Genomic DNA, 24699 nt, shown 5'->3' on the forward strand with positions numbered 1-24699 from the left:
GCAAGACAAAACTCTCCAGAGGCCACTTGGCAGCTGGTGTCACAACTGATGGATGGCACGTCCCAAGTAAGAGGACAGATGGTCTAGGGAGGGCCCATCACACCTACAGAAGCCCTAAGCCCCTCCAGAGCTCCCCACACTCGCAGGTGGCTTGCCTTGGTGGGATGGTGTCCCTCATCTTCAGAGGAAGGACGCCTCCAGCCATTGCCCTGAGGAGGGCAGGACAAACTTCTCTGGAAGCCCAGATCCTTGCCAACTCTCCACATCAGAAAATCCGCCTCATCCTGGACAGGGAGGGAGCAAATGCAGGCCACAGTCCTCCCAGCTTTGGCTAACCAGAGTCACACTGGAAAACCACAATAGAAAAGGCGGCAGGAAAGGCGGACTTCCCAGAAACAAAACGCGTCCAGGGAGACCTCCGGGCTGTCGGCCTCACTGGCAGAGATCACATGCAAGGCCAGAAGGTGCAGAGTAGGACAGGGCAGGAAAGAACCAAAGTAAGACCCTGTAGTCTGCGGGCAAGAAGCCCACCAACCCCAGAGCTGAGATGATGACCAGCAGACACCAAGACTCCGTGGCCCGGGGCTCAGGCGGCAGAGGGTCCCAACGCTCCAGCTCGACTCGGTGTAGCTGGCCTCCGTCCACCAGGCCCCGCTGGTTACACCAGAAGATTGATGGGGAGGAGGGGGAAGTATCCACCTCACTGCTCATTTGGATTTTATTGCAGGAGACACTCTGAGGCCCTGGGAATCCAACCCAGCAGAGCCAGGACAGATGGCAACAGCAGTGCCGGGCCATGATGCCCAGTTTGCTTGGAAGTTGGACTTGAACCACATGGAATGTCTTCTAACAGAAACAATGCTCTGACGACCAGATCTGGGTGACCGTGCAGGGAGACACTTATATCCTTCACTCCCCTGGCCGCCAGGCTCTCCAGTGTTGGCAGGGAACGCCTGCTCACTCTGTGGGGTCACTGGGAAGGCCCGCCTGGGGTGGGGGGGGGGCAGGCCCGCATGACCCAGGAGCATTGAACCCCACCGCTCCTCACTCGTCATGCCCGTTCTGCGCCTGGCAGTGGGCTGTGCCCTGGACGCCCCTCGTCTAAACTTCCCAAGGATAAGTGTGGTGAGAAATCCCGTGCTTCTGCACACGTGTCTGGAAAATTCATGGATGACCTGGCAACCTCTGATCGGAACAAGCCTGCCAGTGAAGGCTGCTGCCTCTCCTGTCTCCGTCTACAACAGAAAGGAAGTGGTCACCAAGCAAGTTAGCAGGCGATCCAACACCACCCTCTCACTGCCCTCTCTCACCCCACTGTTCTTCCTTTTCAAAAGTGGAAGCTTCGGTCTCCACCTACCCTGCCCTGTTGTTCCCCAGACTGTCTTCCTCCATGGGCACTGTCCCTTGGTTGGGGGAGGTTACCTGGAAGCTAAGGGGATGTCTGGCTCTCTCATGTTCTTACTCCAAACTGAGTGGAGGTAGGAAGAGAGTTGAGATGGGTCAAATCTCACAGACTATGAATAATAACTCCAGCTTCCATGTGACAGGGACAAATCTTAAAAACCCAGGCACAAAGAGCAGCCACAGCACTCTCCCCTGGTCCTCCAGGTCCTCTGAGGGAAGGTCTCGGAGGGCCAAGCCACCCTTGGAGCCATGCAGCTCAGTGTGAAAGAACAGAGAAGTGCTACTGGCCTCTAGAGGAGGGAACAGGCACCCGAACTGCTCTGGCCCATGAGAATGGGTTCTCGAGGGCAGATTTCACAGTTCCTTCCTTTCCACACCTCCCTATCTTTCTGGTAAAACAGGCGTCATAAACGGCTAAGGACTGGCCCAGATAAATCTTCCAGGATCTCTTTCAGCAATGAACTTTGATTCTCCTCCTTCCGAGATGAGGGGGATGGGGAGCTCAGGGAGACAACACAGAATACAGCAAAGGCCACCAGCCCAGGGCCCGCACGCTGCACCCTGCTCCCCGATGAATGTGGTTATGCTTCTTACGAAATCGAGTTTGTCTTAAGAAATCGAGAGACTTCACTTGAGAGCCAGGATTTCTGGCTTTCTGGGAGTAGTGAGAAGAGCAAGCAACACTGGTCTGCTCCTGCGGGGCCCCCACTGGCTGCAGCAAGAAACCCCGCTTTCTCCTCTGGCCCACTTCCTCCGTGCACAGCACCTGCCTGGCCTCAGCAGGCAGGTGAGTCTGCAATACAGTATAGTGTGGGGCTTGCTGCTGAACTTCAGTTCAAGTCCCAGCTCTGCCCTTGCTAGCATGGAACCTCTCTGAGCCCAGTTCCCTTTTCTACAGAACAGGCGGAACAACAGCCCCTTACATCATGCGGACTGTGGAATCCCCAAGCCTCACCAGAGCCATTTGGAGGAATAACTCCGAGAATGAACAGAAAGCACATCTGGCGCATCACAAGCACACAGTCCGTACATATCCTTCGTGTCTACCTTGCAGGGGACAGCAGATGACAGATGGGGGCCGAGTGGCTGTCCCGCCCACAAAGCTGACACCCCTGACTGCCCCACCCGAGCAGGTTCGAGAGGCACCCAGCGCTACAAGCCACAAGTGATCACAGGAAGGTGCTCTGAAAGGTGTCAGGCAGGCAGCCCAACTCCCCCACACAGCCCCCCACCCCAGATCCGGCTGTTAATACACCAGGACCGATCACTGCTCTCTGCCAACAAGATCTTGGCTACAAAGCTGACGGGCTTATGCAGGCCCCAACCAGAACTGTGGTCTCTCTCCCTGGCTTCAGAGCCATCCCCGAGTTCAAGGACTTGCCAAGAGGGAGCATCTGGAGTGCCCTGTGCTCAGGGCATGGGGAGCTCAGTGCACAAAGCCAACAGGAGGAAGGCTACTCACTGCTGGTCTACTCCGGAGTCTGGTCCAAAGTCCGAGCTTCCACCCCACGGTGCCATCTGCTCCCAACAATCCAAGCTCTGAGGAAGGAGGCCCGGTATGGGCCAAGGTAGTTCCTGTTGCACACAGCCATCTCAGGGCTCTAACCTCTAACTCGGCCAGAGAGCTCAGCCTTTACAGCAGCACTGACACAAGCCTGCTCCGGACTTACTCCAGGGGCTCTGCGTGTCAGGCATGACAAGTGCTTACCTTCTCTGTGTGGCCTGCACCTCACCCCACACTCCCCCTCCTGCTGACTCAGTTTAGCGCCCCACCTATGGGGCAAAAGGAGTCCTAGGGCCCATTGAAGGGCGAGAGAGGCGGAGAGCCCCCACAGCAGAGGAGCTTAACCTGACCCGGGAGGTCTGAACCTGACGCTTAGAGGAGAACCCTCTAAGGGATGCGCAGACCCCCTGAAATTACACATGGGACATCTTGTTTGTTTGTTTGTTTGTTTTTTAAGATTTTATTTATTCATTTGACAGACAGAGATCACAAGCAGGCAGAGAGGCAGGCAGAGAGAGAGGAAGGGAAGCAGGCTCCCTGCTGAGCAGAGAGCCGGAGGCAGGGCTCAATCCCAGGACCCTGGGATCATGACCTGAGCCGAAGGCAGAGGCTTCAACCCACTGAGCCACCCAGATGCCCCACATGGGACGTCTTGTGCATGTCCCCATGGCATTACTCCTGGGAGACGGTTCATAATATTCATGGTCCAAAGGGGTGGGGTGAAGGTGAAGCCACTGTGGGAAACAAGGGCCGACAGTGGCCTCTCTGCCCCTGCAACTCAAGTCAGGTCCCTGGAAGACACGTCTGGTTACCCAGGCCTCATCTCTCCTTCAATCCTAAGGGACTGAAATTTCTTCCGGAAGGGGGCTGGGCAGGAGAGGCCCCACTTGGGTATCCAAGACTAACCTTGAAAATGGGTGAGTTCTACATACCTGTCCCACCTGCCTCCTCCAGTCCCTCCATCCTCCCCGCAGGCGCCACCTCATCTTTACCAGTGGTGGCCCCTACGATGTCCATGAACAGGTACTATTCACAGGTGCACGCTGGGGAGACAAAGACCCAGTGTCTGTCCCCAGGCAGCACTAACTAGCGGGAGACCATCAGCATTGGGGCAGGAGAAGGACGGAGGGGCGTCTTCCAGGCAGATGGAGGAGCCGAGGCAGAGGTGAGAAACAGCCTGGCAGACAGAGGGGGCCGGAGCTCAGAGTACAAGTCTCGGCTTGGTGGAAGAGGAGTCAAGGACCCAGGGCCTGTTGCGGAGTCTGGCCTTAGAAGGGCAAGCCACGCAAGGCTGTGGGCAGGGAACAGGGAAGGCAGGACCAGGCTTGTATTTTGGATCACTCCGACAGTGAGTGCAGGAGAGAAGGGAGGGAGGGGGCCTCGCCTGGAGGAATGTTCTAGATAAAACTAGGTAAAATCAACAAGACCTGGCAACTGAGCAGCTATGGAGAAAGAGGGAGGAAAAGAGGCGGCCCACATCTGCTTCCTGTGGGAGGATGGACATGCAACAGATGAGACTGTAGGACGCGAGGGGGAGCAGGAGCAGGGCGAGGGCGAGAAGGAGCACGGAAGGGTCAGCAGCTGAGGACAGGCAGGACACAGGGCCACGGAGCCAGGCTGAGGGACTTGCTTTTCCCTTGGCCACGTCACCTGTGAATCTTGTAGGGGCCCAGAAGGTAGCTATTTAGGAAATGATACAGTATTGCCTCTCCAGCTTGTTCTTCCTTCGAAAACAAGGAGTTCTCCCTGCCAGGCCTTGGGGGAGCTGTAAACTACAGGCAGTCTGCTCGGGGTTGCTCAGAGTGCCCAGGATACTGTGAGCTCCCACTCTTCTGGTGAAGTCTGCCCTGGTATCCAAATACAAAGGTAGCTCCATCCCCTGACAGCCTCCCTCCGGAAGAGGGACCAGGCCAAGCGCATTATCACAGGAACCAGGTCCTTCCTGCCCTGTGAGCACGTGGGCCAGTGGGCCCAGGATTAAATCTCAGGCCCCAAACTCTCAGGGAAATGCCCTTCTGAACTGGACCCCAGCACAGTCAGAGCGCAACATATGCCAGAAGACAGAAGAAGCCCCAGAGATGGCCCGGCCTCGGCTGTCATTCCAAGGCCACCCCAAAAGCTCATCCCACTGAGGAAGCAAAGGACAGTAACTGTCCTGCGCCTTGTAGCTCAGGCTATTCGATTAGCTTGTAAGATCAGCTGGGAGCACACAGGGTACCAAATCATAGCCCCCCACCCCCAAACACACACAAGCCCCCCACCCTCCAGCCCTCTGCACGGGCTGTTCCCTGAGCCTAGACCACCGTCCGGTCTTTTCACCACGCTACATCCTTTCGTATCCCTTGAGACTCATCACACTTCAGTCTCCTCTTCTACAACATGAGGATAAAAAAGATCTGCTTTGCCTACCTAAAAAAAAAGGAATGTGTGTTTTTTTATGATGGGGCCCTCTTCTGTAAGACATTCCCAAATCTTATTATGGAATGGTATCTACTTAAAGGATGAAGGTTTGGGCCCTTTATAAATGTCAACATTCCAGTTAAAATAAACACACAACAAAGAGTGAGCTTTGGGTACCATTTCCTCCAGGAAGCCCTCCTCAACCATATTCTCTGCACAGGGTTCAAGGCCCTTCTCCTTTGAGTTCCCAAAGCATCACGAAGTTCCCCTATGAAAGCATGTATCCAACTGCTAAGAGCCATCTGCCTGGGTGTCTGTGTCCCACCAGCCTGTGAGAGCTCAGTGAGGACAAGAAGTGTGTCTTTATTACCCATCTTCACTGCCTCCCATTGAGCAGAGCCTAGAACATAAGAGGAGCTCCGTGGACAGGTGCTAAACCAATGAATGCCCCTGCCAAGCCCTGTGCAGCAAAGATCTGCCCCACCACTCCAGTCTGTGCAGCTTCTAGGCCCCCCGGGAGCACTCACTACATGCAAAGCATGGGAAGGGTGGCGACGCATGCGCACAGGGCCCAAGCCGCTCTATTCTTCTAACCAAAGAAATGTCCCTCTACAGGGATCTAACTGCCACCACCTCCCCAACACAGCACCATGCTCACCCTTTAAAAAAAAAAAAGAAGAAGAAGAAGAAATAAAGAAAGAAAGAAGAAAGAAAAAGGAACACTCCACAAGATTTTGTGGCCAGAGCACAGCAGCCTTCTGTGGGTACATAAGGTTTAAACTCACTGTGTGGCCTGTCTAGCTGCCTCTGGGGGGGAGGTGAGGGGGCGAGTCAGTGAGGTGGGCTGGCTCCCAGAAGGGAGGCACCTGGAGGGGTCTGTGTAACCCAGGCAGAGTCAGATCCTGGGACTAGGTGGCCCTTTCACTTGGTGCTGGAGGAAGAGGAGGAGGGGCGAGCAAGCGACAGGTCAAGAAAGAAAAGGGAGATCCCATCTTGTCACACCTCTTCCCGTGGGGCAGGTGAGGCAGGAGACATAAGCTGGAATGTGAGGATTTCTGAAACGTGTGGCACTGGAACATGTTAGCAACACCAGCCGTGGGCTCGGGAGCCCAGAGTGGCTGGATAGCATCATTGATTCTCATGACCCAGCCACACAGAAGCCGAACCACAAAGCAGAGCCCAAAAATAGTGACACTAAGGGAAGCTCCACGGGCAGGGAAACTAGCCAGAGAAAGACAAGTTTTTGAAAAGGGAGAGGAAGGGAAGAAAAGAAATGTTCTGCAAACATTTTTTTTATTAATTTCCTTCGATTTTAAAAGGCCCTTTCTACAAAGAAACAGAGAGTACCAGGACATAAATTTGCCTAACAACATAGTGTGAGCTTTACACGTATAGAATATAGATGTAGATGTATGTGTAGAATACAGAATACGTGTAGAAATAAAACTTAGGGCAACTGTAACACAAAGGACAAGAAAGGGAGGAAATGGAAATATACTGTTGTCAGGTCTGACATTGTATGCGAAAGGGTGTCACGTGTGACGGCAGCCTGTGATGAGTTCCACCTGTAAACCAGAGAGCAACCACTAGAAAGCGTAAACCAATGAAGTATGGCTAAAGAGGCCAATGATAGAGAGCCAATGGAATCCTAAAAAATACTCAGCAAGGGGTGCCTGGGAGGCTCAGTCGGTTAAGCGTTTGCCTTCAGCTCAGGTCATGATCCCAGGGTCCTGGGACTGAGGCTCCCTGCTCAGTGGAGCCTGCTTCTCTCTCTGCCTGCCGCTCCCCCTGCTTGTGCTCTCTCTCTGACAAATAAATAGATAAAATCTTAAAAAAAAAAAAATACTTGATGAATCCAAAAGAAGGCAGGAAAAGAAGAATAAAGAACAGATGGTATAGAGGCACCTGGCTGGCTCAGTAGGTAGAGAATGTGACTGTTGATCTTGGGGTTGTGAGTTCTAGCCCCAGGTTGGGCACAGAGCTTACACGAAATAAATTAACAAACAAACAGATATATAAATAGAAAACATGGCAAAATGGTAGATTTAAACCTAATCATATGGCGCAACCCCCTCAGGAGCTTTGTACCATCAGTTTGCTATTGCTCAATAAACTTGCTTTGCTGCCCACCAGAAAAAAAAAAAAAAACCAATAAACCCAATCATATTGATAATTATTGCAAATGTCAGAAAAATCTATATAATTATATCAATTAAAAGTAGAGATTATGGGGACGCCTAGGTGGCTCAGTTGGTTGAGCAGCTGCCTTCGGCTCGGGTCATGATCCCGGCATCCTGGGATCGGGTCCCACATCGGGCTCCTTGCTCAGCAGGGAGCCTGCTCCTCCCTCTGCCTCTGCCTGCCATTCTGTCTGCCTGTGCTCGCTCTCTCCCCCTCTCTCTCTCTGATAAATAAATAAAATCTTTAAAAAAAAAAAGTAGAGATTATGACTGGATAATTATGACTGGATAAAAATGCAAGATTCCACATATGCTATCTGTGTGAAACACTTTAGGTACAACTAATAGCTCTTACCAGTTTGTGAGGCATGAAACAGTGGAGAAAAATATAACACACTAATACCAAGAAAGTTGGATTGGTTCTGTTACTATCAGATAAGGTAGACTTCCACGCAATAATATCACCAGAGATTTAAAAAAAAAAAAAAAGACATTTCATAATGATAAAACATTAATGCATCATGAACATTTAACAGTCCTAAGTGCATACACATCTGATAACAGCTTCAAACTAGATGAAAGAAAAATGGACAGAACGGAAAGGAAAAAGGGGATGTCTGGGTGGCTCAGTGGTTAGGCATCTGCTTTCACAACAGGTCATGGTCCCAGAGTCCTGGGATCGAGTACCACATGGAAGGGGGTCCTGGCTCAGCAGTTCTCTGTCTGCCTGCCACGCCCCCGCTTGTGTGTGGTCAGTCTTTCTCTCTCTTCTCTCTCTAAAAATACATACATACACACATACATAAAATCTTAAAAAAAAGAAGAAGAAGAAGAACTGAAAGGAAAAAGAGACAAATCCACAACCGTGCGTGGAGATTTTAACTCTCTAATTGAGAAAGACCAGTCATTGAGAAATAGCCCTTCAAAAGGAAGCCAGAGGAAGACATAAGAGGACATAAGCCAGAAGACATCAGACAATAATCGAAGAGCTGAAAAGCAATAAGACATAGAGCCAACAGAGCGCTGGTCTGAGAAGGAGACCCCAGGCCTTGGCTCTCCGCAGCAAAGCAGCAAAGAGGTGGCCACAGAGCAGGAAAGGATCCTGTTCTTTTGCTGGGTCCACAAGCCTACGCAGAGGGAGGGAGGCACTTCAGCTCACACCACACTCCCAGTGGCTTTCGACAAATCTGATGGGGGTCAGTGTTAACAAACCCCCCTCATGCCACTGGTTGATCACTTTCCCAAGTTACCACACTCCCAAGCACACTGCGATCCACATACACAGGATACACACACATGTACACCAGCCTGACTCCCTTCCTCCTTCCCCTCTAGTGGCCCTCAGTGGCATCACTGAGTGGGAATCAAATGGAGTCCAGGGGTGCAGGGTGGCTCAGTCAGTTAAGCCTCCAACTCTCGGTTTAGGCTCTGGTCATGATCTCATGGTTGGGAGATCCAGCCCCAGGTCAGGCTCAGTCCCGGGTCTGGCTCCATGCCCAGCGTGGACTCTGCTTAAGATTCTCTCTCCCTCCCCCTGTGCCCCTCCTGCTCATTGCTCTCTCTCTCAAATAAATAAATCTTGGGGAAAAAAGAAAGGAAGGAAGGAAGGTAGGTGGGTCTAATCAAAGGGGCTGGATGGGACACAGTGGGCTAAAGCCACCTCCAGATTCCAACCCTGACTCCTCTACCAGGTACCAAGAGTTCCCCTCAGGCAAATCCCTTACCCTCACTATGCTTTAGCATTGGCATCGACAAGATTATCTACTTCAGGGGCACCTGGGTGGCTCAGTGGGTTAAGCCTCTGCCTTTGGTTCAGGTCATGATCTCAGGATCCTGGGATCGAGCCCCGAGTCAGGCTCTCTGCTCAGTGGGGAGCCTGCTTCCCCTTCTCTCTCTGCCTGCTCTGCCTACTTGTGATCTCTCTCTCTTCAAATAAATAAATAAAATCTTAAAAATAAAAAAAGGAATATCTACTTCATAGGGTTGTTATGAAGGGAAAAAATAATTTAAGTAAGGCACTTAGAACAATGTCTAGCATAGGGTAAATGTTACAGTAATGGTGGCATAATGGTGGAAATTATTAAATTATGTAAATATATATGCACTGAGATTTTACAGAATGCACTAAAATATTTACTGTGGTTCTCTGATTAGATCTGTGAGTTTTCACCATTTCCTTCTTCGTGCATCTCTGTAGCTTTTTTTTTTTAAAGTAGGTTCCACACCCAACCTGGGGCTCAAACTCACAACCCTGAGATCAAGGGTCACATGCTTTATTGACTGAGCCATCCAGGCAACCCTGTAGTTTTCAAAATTTTCTACAATGAACATGTATAACATTGATAATCAAGAAAAAGACAGCTCAATATTAAAAGTAAAAATGGCGGGGGGGCGCCTGGGTGGCTCAGTGGGTTAAGCCACAGCCTTCAGCTCAGGTCATGATCTCAGGGTCCTTGGATCGAGCCCCGAATCGGGCTCTCTGCTCAGCGGGGAGCCTGCTTCCTCCTCTCTCTCTGCCTGCCTCTCTGCCTGCTTGTGATCTCTGTCAAATAAATAAAATCTTTAAAAAATAAATAAATAGGGGCGCCTGGGTTGCTCAGTTGGTTGGACGACTGCCTTCGGCTCAGGTCATGATCCTGGAGTCCCAGGATCGAGTCCCACATCGGGCTCCCAACTCCATGGGGAGTCTGCTTCTCCCTCTGACCTTCTCCTCGCTCATGTTCTCTCTCACTGTCTCTCTCTCAAATAAATAAATAAAATCTTTTTAAAAAATTAAAAATTAAAATAATAAATAATAAATAAATAAATAAATAATAAAAGTAAAAATGGGGCACCCGGGGGTCTCTGTTGGTTAAGAAGCTAACTCTTGATTTCCTCTCAGGTCATGAGCTCAGGGTTGTAGGACTGAGCCTGTGTGGAACTCTGCCCTGGGCGTGGACCCTGTTAAAATTCTCTCTCTCCCTCTGCCCTTCCCCCACCCCGCTTACACACTCTTGCCCCAAAATATGTTGTCTCCCTCTTTCTTCTCTCAAAAAAAAAAAGATAACATGAATATGATTATAGTCCTTTTATTAGGCTTTTACAACAATAGAGAAAAATAAATTTTAAAAGCAATGAACAGACATAAGCCAAAAAGAACTGAAAACGGGTATGCAAATAAAAATCTGAACATACACGGTCGTAGCAGGACTAGTCACAACAGCCAAAATACGGAAACCACCCAAACGTCCATCCATTGACAAATGAATAAACAAAATTCGGTATATCCATATAATGTACTATTCAGTCATAAAAAAAGAATGAAGTGGGCGCCTGGGTGGCTCAGTGGGTTAAAGCCTCTGCCTTCAGCTCAGGTCATGATCCTGGGGTCCTGGGATCAAGCCCCACATCGGGTTCCCTGCTCAGCGGAAAGTCTGCTTCTCCCTCTCCCACCCCCCCAACCCCACTTGTGTTCCCTCTCTGTGTGTGTCTATCAACTAAACAAATAAAATCTTAAAAAAAGAAAAGAAAGTCTCAAAACTTATGCAACTGCCATCTTTGATAAAAGTCCAATATATAAATTGATAAAAAGCGCATTACTCTGAGGAAGGTGGTAGGCTGGAGAGCCCCGAACCCACACCATAGGGGATATCCTGAGACTTCTTCGAGCTCTGTCAGTGTAGGGAGCCATCCAAGGAAGACTGGATGGGTCCAGAACCACAGAGAGGGGAGTGCTGACTCATCACACCCAAGAGAAAGTTCTGAGAACAAATCGCACAGGCAGGAGCAGGGGAGAAGAGGAAAGGCAGAGCAGAGATGATGTCCAAGCCAGAGATGGCAAAAGGAGCTGCTACCAGCAACACCATCAAGAGTGACCAGCAAACCCAGGGTCCTGGGGGACAGATGGACGGTGACACCCCTGGCCCCCATGCCTCTGAATGAAGTCAGGCAGACAACAGCTGTCTCCAGGTCAGTGTTCCTGCTGCTCTAGAGGCACAAACAGGATGTTTGGAAGCAAATGACCACAAGTGACCACAGGAAGCTGTGACAACCGCCTCCAGGTGACACTTCTCTTCTTTCCCCAGCTTATTTCCGGTGTGGCTGCCTCAGGCAGGCAAAATGACTTCAAGTACTGACTTCCAAAGAGAGAAAAGGGGCAGAAATTCTTGGAAAGTTCAGGCTATCTGAGAGAAGAGGCTATCTGAGCTGATGAGGCGGGGTGGAAATATGGCCAACCCGCTACCCAGCAGCTCACCCGAAGGGTGCACCTAGGCTGACTCTACTGAGGAAGGCAGAAGAAGCCACAGTCTACTCACGGGACCAAGACAGCCAAGGTGTGACCAAGCAAGCCCAGCTGGGTAGCCACATCGGGTCTCTGAGGCATGGCCTCTCCTTCAAGCCCACCCCAGAAGAACCACCGTGACCTGGCTGTCCTGGAGTTCAGCAGTGATAAAAAAAAAAACCACCCTAGTGGGGTAGCCAGGCCAGGAGTCTAGGGGCGGGGAATGGCAAATCCAGAGGAAGCCAAGTGCAGCCTAAAGGACGCTCCCATTCCACCTAAGGAAGAGGAATGTTCCCGGAAACAGAGAACAAGGAAAAGCCTGGCCAGGACTCTCTGAGCCACTTCTACCTCCCCAAGGGGTTCAGGGCTGACTTAACACTTGATCTTAACCAAAAGGCCGAGAAGCAATCAGGGCTGACCTAACAGATCCACTGCCCTGAAAAACACCCAGAGGCAAGCAGGGCAGCCCAGCCACTGGACCAGCTTCTTGCTATTAGCTGGGCTCACTCAGTGGACAAAAACCTCAGTTTATGATCCATAAAACCAAAACCTCCCCTTTCTTTACTGCTACTAGGAGCCTCAGTAACCTAGACCCATCCCATGAGGCTTTAGAGATGTCATGGGCATCCTTCATGGCTTCCTTGACCGGTGAAAGGCCTCTTAGTTCTGGGAGAAGTCCAGTGCTAGACCAGAAATGGATCCCAGGACCACTCTCTGTGGCAGCTCTCAAATATAGTGTTAAATGAGCAATCAGTATAAACAAAGCCACAGAATGACCTCCTTAACCAGCCACTTCCTTATCAAAGCCACCAAAGAAGCTCTGGGGCAATGTAAGGTCTTATAACCAAAACCCAATTTCACACCACCAGCACAAGGGGACAACCATTTCACCTGCAGAGCTGCGCCCCCAAGCCCTCTTTACCCACTGTCCTCTTTACCTACTACTATTCAACGCTGGAAAAAAATTTTAAAAATAACAATTAGGGACGCCTGGGTGGCTCAGTTGGTTAAGCAGCTGCCTTCGGCTCAGGTCATGATCCCAGCGTCCTGGGATCGAGTCCCACATCAGGCTCCTTGCTCCGCAGGGAGCCTGCTTCTCCCTCTGACTCTGCCTTCCACTCTGTCTGCCTGTGCTCGCTCTCGCTCGCTCTCTCTCTGACAAATAAATAAATAAAAAATCTTTAAAAAAAATTAAAAAAAAAATAATAAAAAAATAAAAATAAAAATAACAATTAAAATTTAAAAATAAACAAATGTTTGCCACCAAGGCCGCAGCAAACACAGGCAGCAGACTGGTGAAGTGGAGAGCTGACAGAGAAGGCCAAGGCCATCGCTTCTTGGCCTTTTGGCCAAGATCAACTGTAAAGGGGTGCCTGGGTGGCTCAGTGGGTTAAAGCCTCTGCTTTCGGCTCAGGTCATGATCCCGGGTTCCTGGGATCAAGCCCCATATCGGGCTCTCTGCTCCTCAGAGAGCCTGCTTCCTCCTCTCGCTCCCTCCCTGCCTCTCTTGCCTACGTGTGACCTCTGTCTGTCAAATAAATAAATAAATAAATCTTTAAAAAAAAAAAAAAAAAAAGATCAACTATAAAGAAGGCCAAGGCCCCAAGCAAAGTCTAAATTATTCCAAGGAAGAATGATAATAACAACCGTCACCACTTACTGAGTACTTTTTTTTTTTTTTTAAGATGGACTTATTTATTTGAGAGTGAGAGAGAGTCAGGGAAAATCTCAAACAGATTCCCCGCTGAGCATGGAGCCTGACGCAGAGCTCAATCCCATGACCCCCGAGACCACGACCTGAGCCAAAAGCAAAAGCCAGACACTTGACGGAGCCACCCGGGCGCCCTGGCCCCCTTGTTGAGTACTTTTAAGCACTTCAAGAAGTGTGCCTCTTTCACCGAGGCTAAGGGTGTAAAGTGACCTGCCGAGGTCACACGTTAAAGCAAGTGGCAGCAACGATACAGACCCAGGAGGGCTGAGGTCAGAGGCTATGTTCCATCCAAGGGACTATGCGACCTCCCCTCCAACCTAGAACGCAGCAGTCCCTTGCTCGGATTCTCTAGCAGAGAAAGAGCTTTGCTGGAGGTCTAGCATCACAGTGGGTGTCTGCAGTTCATATCCATTTAATCATCAACCACCATCAAATATTTATTAAGCAACTGCAGAGAACCGAGGTGAACTTGGCACTGAGAGATGCTTGAAAGGCAGATAAGATCCCTGTCTTCAAGGGGCCTACAAGGCAGAGGGGAGACAAAAGGAAAGATGCCCAATTTACCTTAGATCTGCGAAGTTATACAGAAGTGAGAGGGTGAAGAGGTTGGTTGGTTTGAACCAGAAAGAAGCCTGCTCAAGGTAGGAGCTGCACAGATCTTAAAGGAGGAGGGGGAGGGGAGACAGGTATGGAGGCCGTTTTCCGCAACTTGGACAAAGATCCAGCCTCTAGGCGAAACTAAGTGCTTGGAGTGGTCAGAAATCATATCTAACGCAGAGAATGAAACTTGGGAAAGCCCCTAGATGGGACGCCAGGCTGGCTCAGTCAGTGGAGTATGCGATACCTGGCTCTCAGGGTTGTGAGTTTGAGCCTCATATTGGGTGTAAAGATACCCTTTTTTTTTTTTTTTTAAGATTTTATTTATTTATTTGACACAGAGAGAAAGAGAGAGAGAAAGAGATCACAAGTAGGCAGAGAGGCAGGCAGAGAGAGGAGGAAGCAGGCTCCCTGCTGAGCAGAGAGCCTATTGTGGGGCTCGATCCCAGGACCCCAAGATCATGACCTGAGCCAAAGGCAGAGGCTTAACCCACTGAGCCACCCAGGCACCTCTACTTTTTTATAAATAAATAAATAAATAAAATCTTTAAAATCTTAAAAGAAAAGAAGCCCCCTAGATTTAGCAAGTGTGTATTTGCCATAAACCTGGGGCAGAAAGAGAGTATTCGAAGAACCTCCCCAAGCAAGCTCACTGCAGGCGAAGGAGAAGACCAGTGAGAGGACTGGAGCTGCTGAGGCCAAGCCCGTGGTGCCTTGGAGGACAGGCATCTGGTGCAGCCAAACGAGATTCCTTCAAAGAGACAACATACGGATTTTTATGTGTAACTCTTAATGGTTTCAATGTTGGCAACCATAGTCAGTTAAGGGCACCAACTCCCTGAGAAGTAGAAAATCTACATGTAACTTCTTTTTTTTTTTAATAATGTCAACATTTTAATAAGTGGCTTGTGTCAGTCAGTTATGAAAATCCACATACAACTTGAGTCCCCCAAAATGTAGCGGCTAATAGCTTGCTGCTGACCAGAAGCCTTACTGATAATAGAAGTAGTCGATGAAAACATATTTTGCATATATTTATAATTTATACACTTATTTTATATACTACATACTATATACTCTTACAACAGAGTAAACTAAAGAAAATAAAATGTTAGGGAAATCATAAGGAGGAGAAAGTGCATTGATAGAACTATTCTACATTTATTTAAAAAAAAACACACACATTTAAGTGGACCCGCATAGTTCAAACCATGTTGTTTAAGGATCCAATGGTAATCTGGAATATTTTTAAATACTATGAAGGCCAAGTGACACAGGTCTTCAGGCCAAATCCAACCTGTGGTTCCAGTATGAAGAACCAAAAAAAGAATGGGTTTGGTGCCAGGGGACCTAAGGTGATGCTCTCGGGTCAAGCTCTTGCATCAGGGTCTGGGTGACACTGGGTGTGTCCCTAAGCCCCTGGAGCTGCAGTTCAGCTTCCTCATCTGCAAAATGGGGAAAACTAGCACCCACTCTCCAAAGGACTGTGGTCAGAATCTTATCAACAATGATGAAGCACACGAAAACGTTGCCTAAATCTCGAAGTGTTGAGCAAAGGCCCATGATGTCACACAGGACAAGAGAAGACAGGGGACAATCACAGAGAAAGCAGACAATGCCTGAGGCCGCAAAGAGAGAGTGAAGAGGAAATGAGCTGGGTCTTTGCTGGCGTGCAGGCCGGAAGAATCTGGACAATAGAATCCACGTCAGGGGTGGAAATATAAATTTAGGAGTTGCCAGCACACGAGTGAAAAAAGAGGTCACGCAAGTAGAAAAACTGACCTAGGCACCTAGGAGCAAAACAGGGAGCCAGCAGAGATCTTGAGAAAAACACAGTGGTGGGCCCCCACAAAGGGATTCGAGAAGGAAGTGGGGAAGGAAGTGGGGAGGGGGGTGTCTATAGAAGCAGATCTCAAGGGAGGGAGGGGGAAATATGTCCGCTAAAGAGCGTATTCTTAGCAAAACAGAGAACATGAAAGAAGGACCCAGGCTGTGTTAACAACAGAAAAGACGAAGAAGTTAGAAGGGACCGATGGGTAAAGAGAGCGAGCCAGAAGATAAAGGGACAGATGGCCACATCAGGTGTACGATGATGGGGTATGTGGGGAGGAAGGGTACAGGGCTCACAGAAGGTGATGAGGGGAAGAGACATGTGGGGTGAGGGGGACAGCTGCGGGGGGTCTCTCTGCTGGTGCCGGGCGCTCCCACAGCCCTCGTCTCCTGCAGGTCCCAAGGACACCAGAGGCAGGTTGCAGGTCCATTCATGCTTTCAACAGGATTCTTCTCTCGTAAGCTCATGCTTACACCCTGCTTTCAACGGGACTGTTCTCCTATCCAGAGCAAGGCCCAGGTCTCCATGGCTTATTCAAAGCGATACACGGACTGCTGTCCAGAGGCGTCTCAGCAGCCTGAGGATCCATGAGCAAACCAGAGAAGAGCTCCCCAGAGCCTTCCGCCCACCTCCACGCTCACCCAGGGCTCTACTATTCAAAACAGCTGCAAATGTGCGCCCTGCTCTCCCCAACAAGAAAACAGAATAGAACATGGCTGTCTCTGCCAAGTGAGTTCTGAATAAGCTGCATTCCATTTCATTAAAACAATTACCTGAGTCCCAGCCAAGAATTACATACAGCTTCCTCACAGCACCGCCCCCCCCCCCCCCCTTAAAACACACATCGTGCTGCGTTTCCAACAGGCAGAGAAAGGCCATGACACACCACTCTGAGCCCCCACTAGGAAGATTCCCTGGGCTAGAGCAAGTGGCCAGCCTCTGCGTCCATGCATGCCGACAGACACGCATGGGTCTCAAAGGAGACCCTCGAGTGAAGGGCTCCCCTTACAAGAGCCTGATGGCTGCCCCAAATGTTCCTGGTAGGCACCGGGACCTCCAAGCCAAGGGGGCGACTGGTGCCAGAATCCAGCCATTTCTCCCAAACAGACGGGAGGGCCAAGTGGCCCAAGCTTTGAGTCAGCACAAAACAAGAGAAGAGGGACCCAGGAGTGGGGATTCCAGGAGAGGGGTCCTGAAGGCTGGAGAACTGAACGGCCAGACCCTGGGCCAGACCCTGGGCCACCAGCAAGAGCCCAGGGGCCACTCTGGCCCACACTGCCCACAGGCTAGTGGTGTTCTTTTGGCCACAGATAAGAGGTTTATGATGTGAGGCAAATGGCATTTCATCCCCTCCCCCAGGCTCCAGCTGCCCAGAGGCTAGTCTTTTGTAAGCCTTGCTCCGCATCCCACCCAAGCAACCCTCTCCAAACTCTGACCAGAGCCCAGCGTCTCCCTTGCCCTGTGTCTCCCTTGCCCGTCCGGGGTCTGATTAATGTCACCACACCCAAAATAACCCTGGGGGCTGCCTTCACGCTGTGGAAACTCTCTGTCTCTGGCTGGCCCTGTCCTTTTTACTGCATGGGTCACTGTGGTTGTGTGCCCCCGCCCCCCCAACTGACAGTGACCAGTCCCGATCATCCCAGGCCTGCTTGGCTCCTGTCGCCCCCCCCACCCCAGTCTTTCCTCCAGGGCCGCAGTGTCCCAGCAGGCCGAGGGGCACAGACAGACACTTAGGTTCACTCCCGGCTGAATAAGCCTGAGCCCACTATGGCATAAACCATGATCTACTTTTTTTCCAACTTTTGATCATGAAAGTGTCTAAACAGACAGAGGAGTTGAAAGACCATTTCAATGAGCACACACATACCCTCTGCCTAGACTCAGTCATTAACATTTTGCCATTTTGTATAAACAGACACATGTGCTTGAAGGCTTTCTCTCTCTCTCTATATATATACATATGTGTGTGTATGCACATATATATATATATATATATACCTCCTTTTTTACTGTATCATTTCAAACCGAGATGCAGACATCACATTTTACTCTGAAATACTTCTAACATGCACCTAACAATGACAATGTTCACCCGTAAGACCACAATACCACAATCACACAAGAAATAAGCATTAAAAGGCCATCTTTAAGGGAAAACTTGGCCACTGGGGGCTCTGCTGGGCCTGGCCAACCACATGTTCTGCCTGCCACTGGCCTAGCGTCCAAGGTCTCCCTGGAGAGGCCAGCCCTGAGTCTCATGGGTTAGGCAATCAATTCGTTAGCTGGAAGACTTTATCAGGACGTGAATGCACGCTTCAGGCCAGATGTGAGACTCCCAACAGGCCCCCAAATGAAAAGGCAAAGTAGACCTGGGGGCTGGGGAGGCTCTGGGCCTATCCCGGGTGAGGAGACAATTCCTAGAACACCCTTTTTATCAGGAGCTTTGTCAAGGTTTCTGGGAATACTCAGCTCCCCCCAATTCTCTCTCTCCCTCTCTCCCTCACAGAGGACACTCTCAATTCTCCACCTCAAAGTTTTCATCTACTTCCTCCTCTGGAAATGGGCCGGCTCCAACTGGCAGCAAGTCCAAACACCTGAATGAAGACAGGAGCATGTCTGTGTGGGTCAGGGGCACAGAGAGCGTGATGCCAACCAGGCCTGGAAGAGGCCTGCCTTCGGCTCAGGTCAAGATCCCAGGGTCCTGGGATCGAGCCCCGCATCAGGCTTTCTGTTCAGCTCTCTCTCTGCCTACTTGTGATCTCTGTCTGTCAAATAAATAAACAAAATCTTAAAAAAAAAAAAAAGAAGAAGAAGAAGAAAAAGAAGAAGAGGGACCTCAGAGGACTACCCTCTGTCCCAAGGGGAACAGGTGACTGGAGAGGAGGTGACAGGGATGGGAGAGCACTGAGCAGGAGACCCTGTCACAAGTGTCCAGCAGCCCATCCCAAGAAAGATTGAAGGAAAGGGAAGAAGCCCAGAGAACAGGAAGAGGATGGATGGGGGAGATCAGAGATTGGAGGCTGTGGGGAGGGGACAGGAAAGATTTTTATCATCCTAGAAATGGAAAACAATCAAACCAACAGGCAAGCAAGATCCGATCCAGTATCATGAACAGAGGTATAAGGACAGTCACAAGCCCGACTCTCATTTAAACCCCAGCCCTACCACTCACCGGTAAACAGAATTTGGGTCAGGGGGCTAACCCTCTCTGTGCCTCAGTTTCACCATCTGTAAAATGGACAGCAGTAATAATAACAGAACCTGTGCCTCCTATGGCCATTACAGGTCAGTGAAACAATGCATGTAAAGAGCCCGGCACAGTGCCCGTACACAGTAAGTGCTTAATAAACACTCTGGGAAAGAGCTCTACAGCTGTTTGTTATTATTACTGAAAGGACCAACATTAGGACAACCCAAGGAAGAGCTGCAATGAGGTGAAGGTGGGAGGAGTTTTTCAACTCTCTCCTTCTGGAACAAGGCAAAGGCCCAAGGAAGCCTTGGAGGGTCAGCACACTCCATGCAAGACGGATTATATGGGGGAGAGGCACTGCTCGGGTACCCCGGCAGTAACTCTGACCTTCTGAGGGCCCCTCCAGCCAACGACCCACCCAGCCTCCCAGGGCACGGCCATTGCTGGGGAAGCTGGAGGGAATACCGTGAGGCTCCCTTGGAAGACCTCCAGTCCACAGCGGCAGGGATATGGCCCCAGCAACCCGAACCTCTCCACCCTGGCTGGGGCTGCCCAGGCAGCAGACAGCTTGGCACCACGGCAAGCACCACGGCAAGCACACCTGCTTAAGAATCAAACACCCCGGGGTTCGGAGCCCAGCTCTGGAACTCACTAGTGCACAGCCCAGGAGGAGACCCGGCCCTGCCGCGGAACACAGCATCACTCCCTGGGGCTGCCTCTGCTGCGGGCCCGGCAGCTGGGTGCCCTGACCCCAGCCCAACACATAGAGGCACCACAGACAGGCAAGCCCAAAGTCCAGACTTTCCATGGAAACAGGGAGGCTCCATAGCCCGGAATGCCCCAGGCAACTCCCCTGCCCCCCTAGTACACCCCCTAAGGACAATGAGGCACTGTATTTCAGAGGGTCAAGACTGCTGAGAAGCTGAAAGAAGACATGTCCAGATTCTAGCAGCAACTGGGCATTGCCAACAGCTGGCTGTTCCCTCTGCAAGAGAAAGGAAGGCAAAGCCATCAAGGTCTGAACTGCACCCGACCTCTGCCATAGAGGCCATTTATTCAGGATGGCCCCCACGGCCCAAATTTTGAAGGTGACTAGCAGAATTTGGGTCAGGGGGCTAACCCTCAGTCAGCAGGCCCGGGGCTCACCACCCCTCCCAGTTAGTTACCTCACCCAGCACTTAACCTTGTTCTGGTTTAGATGGCCAGATCTGGAATGGGATAGGTCTGGGTTCCAACCCCAGCTTAGCCCAGTGAACTCCCAGAGGCTCGTTTCCCCATCCGTAAAGCGGAGATAAAAACCACCCTCTCTCCAAAGTGTCAGTGATCATAGCCCGAAGTGCTGAGTCCGATGCCTGTCTCCCACCAAGCACACGTGACCATTACTGGGCCGCAGCTGTGGTCACAGCCCCCCAGAAGCACTAGGAACATGAGCAAGAGGAGAGCGAGGAGCTGGGTCCGAAACCGTAATCAGACTGCATCTCAGTGTTGTGGGAACTCTGTCCAGGAAAATCCAGCCAGAACTCAACAGAGCGAACTCCGGGCCAAACCAGCATCTAAACAGTAATGGGAAAAGCCACCAGCAGCCACCCCGTAGCACAGAGAGGAGAAAACACACAGGGAAGGGCAGTGTTTATGTTTTTCTGCCCAAAGAGCTATAAATTTGTAACTTATTAAACAGCACATGGTGTGTCTGTCACTAGCCGCTATGGGGAGGGAAGAGTTCCCCAACGTTCAAGACCAAAAAAAACAAAGTCACAGCAGAGACTCTGCCCCCTCTAGCCTTGCCACAGGACACACCATAAACTCTCCCCTGTTCCAGGGACCAGGAGGCTCACAGCTGAGAGCACTCTCAGGAGAAAAATAAAAACAAGAGGCCTGGCCTTTGTGTCCACCCTAACTAAGGAAAACAGCTGACGGGCGGTGCGTGGAAGCAGCCATCCAGACAGCTGATGCGGCCGGAGCACAGAGGCAAATTCCTCTCCCCTTTCTGCTCACCCCACTGCTCCCACCCCAGGGGCTCCGGGGCAGCCAGGCGTGGCTGGCCTCCTGGGAGCTTAGGCGGAGGAAGTCAGGCAGCCTGGAACAACTGGGGAGTGTGTGCTGAAAGGTCACAGAAGTTACAGGTGGCAGCCGCCACTCCCTGTGACCCCTCCTTCATGCGCTGCTCACCCCTTCCTCAGGAAGAAAGGCCTCTTGGGACCCAGGAACTGCAGATCTAAGAGCCAAGGACTGCGATTCTAGTCATGATTTGGTCATTCCATGGCAGTGCAACCTGGGGCAAGTCAATCAACCTCTCTCAGTCTGTTTTCTCTATTTGTAAAAAGCAAACAGGAATGACAGCCGGAGCCCTAAGTAAGGGGCACTTACAAAGGGCTGCTGTGAGCGAGGACGGAGACAAGCTGAGGTACAGCAAGCACTCCGTAAACAGCAGATTTTAGTTCCTGCAGGCCCCTCTGCCAGTATACACTTTCCCCAAGACTCACCAGGTTTCCTGGCCCTAAATGGAAGCCTGTCAGAGGACAGGAATTCTGGACTCCAAGAGTACACTCTACAAAACTCTCTCAGACCTTCAAACAGTACTGTGTGGAAGGGATGTTGAAGAGCAACAGAAACACATCGGCATTTTAGAAACTGTAACTCTGCTCCCTGGTTCCTGCTGGGAAAGCATCGAGACTTTCAGGTACTGATTCAAAAAATAATCCCCCACTCTCCTTTCAGCTTATTTTTTTATGTGAACAAAATACCTGCCTGGAGGCCATGCCAACCTCGAATGTGTTGGAAAAATGGGTGCCAAGCCTGACCCAAAGGCAGAACTATGCTTGGCAGCCATCGCACCCTGCACAACAGGCAGGACTATGCACCATTCCCAGCACCAGGATCTCTCTCGGCGGCGGCGCCCTGATCTTTTTCAAAAGGAAGCTGGGGGTCCTCTTCCCTGTCTCTTTGGAAGTCCAGAGCCTACAGATAGCCAGTCTTAACTTAGTGCCCTGTGTGGTTGGGGGCGGCCACTCAGGGCCGTCTGATGAATCTACTCCTCAGAGCCTGGGACAGAGAAAGCATCAGTGGTCACACAAGCCACCCACAGTACAGAGGAAGACAAGGCTCCTACAGAGAAGAACCCCCCCCCCCCATTACCTCCCCAGCTCAAAGGCCCTCTGGCTACAGGCATGAAGGGGAGGGAGGGAGAGTGAAGAGTGAATCCTCTCACTCCCGAGTTCAGGCCACTCAAGGCATTCCTAGAACCCTGGCATCAACCCCCTTGGGTTTAGCGTCAGGTTCCAGGAGATTCTTTTCCCCATCCTAACGCCAGATCAAGGCTGGACTGAAAAGAATAGTTTGGGAGCTCTGATAACATGAAAACAGTAAAACTCTGTTCTGGGCATCCTGTCCTCCTTACCTGTGTGGCCTCCAGCAAGGTTGGATGGTGCCGGGTGGGAGGAACCCTTCCAGCCCGGACAAGCCCAGAGATGGCCATACCCTGGGGCCCACTTCCCACTTCATTCCCCTGGCACTGCACCAGACCCCGGCAGTGGGGGGGGGGGGGGATCATATCTCCTCCACTTACTCTTCTAGGATTAGGCTAATCTGTGATAGGAAAGGGGAGGGGCTGGTCCACAGAGTGGACGGAGCAGCCGGGAAACGGAATGACCAGTCCATAAAACAGGGTGCCCAGACCTGGATTGGTGGGGGGGGGGGGGGTGGGGACAGATGAAAAACCTGTCTTTGTGGGGGTGTGGTCACTGGAGGCTCATCTCTAACTTGTGAAATGAAAAAAGCTATCCCTGGAAAGGGGGTCCTTAAAGGGGTGGGAACAGGTTCTGGAAATGAGGGACCAACAGAGAGTTTCGAGTTTCCGCAGCTGTTGTTCCCCGAGTTGGGCCGCAGATCAGTGAAATAGGGGGTGGGGGAGCCGTGTGTGAAGGGAGGGTCCCACAGCGGGGGGGGGGGGGGGCGGGGGGGGGGGGGGGGGGGGGGGCCGCCCCGGGGGCGGGGGGGGCGGGTCCCTGAGGTGCAAGCGGGCCCCTACGGCTGGTCTGGGAGATGGCCCGACGTCTGGGGTCCGGAGGTGGGGCCCTCTCCGAGGCGGGGGCTGGTAGCTGTGAGGACGGCAGCAAGGCCGGCCTGGCCCAGGACTCAGGCCCAGCCGGGGATCCCGGCCCAGCGGAACCCTGGCATTCAGCTAGCAGAGCCCGGACCCCGGCCGCGGGGGGCGGGATCCCGCTGCCCCCGCCGCTCGCTCGCGCCCGCCCGGCCCGGGGCCGCGCGCCCCTCGCAGCCGCCTCCCTCGGCCTCCCGCTCACTCACCGAGGTCGTCCATGGCGCGACCGCGGGCGCCGGGAGCCGACTCGGCGTCCCGCTCTCTGCCCGTCCCGGGGCCGCTCCTCTCCGCCCCACAACTTTTCCGCCGCGAGCCTCGGCCGGGAACGGAACGCGCCGCCACCGCGCGCGCCCGCGCCCGCCGCGCGCCCCGCCCCCGCGAGCACGCGCGCCCCGCCCCCGCCCACGGTCTCCCCCCGGAGCAAGCTGGCCCCGCCCGGTGCTCACGCTAACCCCGCCCCGCCGCCGGCCCGCGAGCGCGCGCCCGGCCGGCAGAGGGCTACGCCGGGCGAGCGGCAGCGCCCTCTCGCGGCCGAGCCGGCAGGTGGGAGACTCTGGCCTTCAGGCTCTGTGGTCAGTCTCTTCAAGTCCTGTGGTCAGTCTCTGTCCGTGTCAAAGTCACCTCCTGTGTTGACATCTCAGGCTGACCTGCGTCTGTCCATCCATCAATCATTCACTCATCACATGTCCATCCGCTGGAGAGTTAGATTTGTCCACCATTCTATCTGCCTGTCTCCCAGTAGGTCACCTCCCAGGAGGACCCTAAGTCAGTACAGGCAAAGCACGGAACCTTTGGAGGACCTTTTTTCGGGGCCGCCCTCTGGACCGATGGCAGTGCAGCTCTCAATCCGGACTTTGGGGCCAGATTCAACACTTTTGAAGTTATATATCCCTTAATCTTCCACATGTCCACCCTCCTAGAGGGAAACTTTCCCAAAACATGGAGCAGAGGGGATGCCACCTTAGACATTAAAGGAAAAAGTTCAAGGGCTTTACACCCAGGTCCAGGCAGTTTCCTGAAACACCCTCAGCCACCCCAAAGCCCAGAGGAGATGTGTAGAAATCAGGTAATAGTAACAGCTGCCATTCACAGAGTGCCAGATACCAGGTAGCTACTATGGAAGTTAATTCTCATAGAGGCTTCTATGACTATCAGCCCTTCCCCCCATCTTTGCAAAGGGCAAGGGTAGTTTGTCGATTCTATATAAAAATGCCCTGTAGGCACAACTTTGAGTTCCCCCGCCCACCAGAACCCAGCCCCCAAGACCCTCTGGTTCTCCAGGAAGCAAATGTTGAGATGGGGTTGGGGGTGGGGCAGGTAACGTTTGTGAAAGAGAAAGGGGAAGAAACAGGATCCCGCAAGGACTCAGATCTGAGAAAGATAAATAAGCTAAAACTCCTTGGAGGAGCCTCACTGGGCAGAAGTGTTCAGGCCCCAGACCCCTCCCCACCCCCCCCCCCCCCCCCCCCCCCCCCCCCCCACCCCCCAGCATGTTCAGCCACTGGCCCGGGTTGCCCTAGAG

General features: G+C 51.9%; 1 protein-coding gene across 5 annotated transcripts in view; it reads right to left on the minus strand.

Annotated features, from left to right (window-relative positions):
- The window catches only part of PXN (paxillin), a 46010-nt gene extending 22462 nt beyond the window's left edge, over positions 1 to 23548 (minus strand). For 2 of the 5 annotated variants that reach the window (XM_059408568.1, XM_059408565.1), the window contains exon 1: positions 23384 to 23548. In XM_059408568.1, coding sequence (XP_059264551.1) covers positions 23384 to 23396 — 13 coding nt within the window. In that variant the 5' untranslated portion in view covers positions 23397 to 23548. The remainder of the gene's footprint in view (positions 1 to 23383) is intronic. The other 3 variants (XM_059408569.1, XM_059408570.1, XM_059408571.1) reach the window with 3 other exon arrangements.
- Between the last annotated feature and the right edge of the window lie 1151 nt (positions 23549 to 24699).

This window comes from Mustela nigripes, chromosome 8, assembly GCF_022355385.1.
Source record: "Mustela nigripes isolate SB6536 chromosome 8, MUSNIG.SB6536, whole genome shotgun sequence".
Lineage (NCBI taxonomy): Eukaryota > Metazoa > Chordata > Mammalia > Carnivora > Mustelidae > Mustela > Mustela nigripes.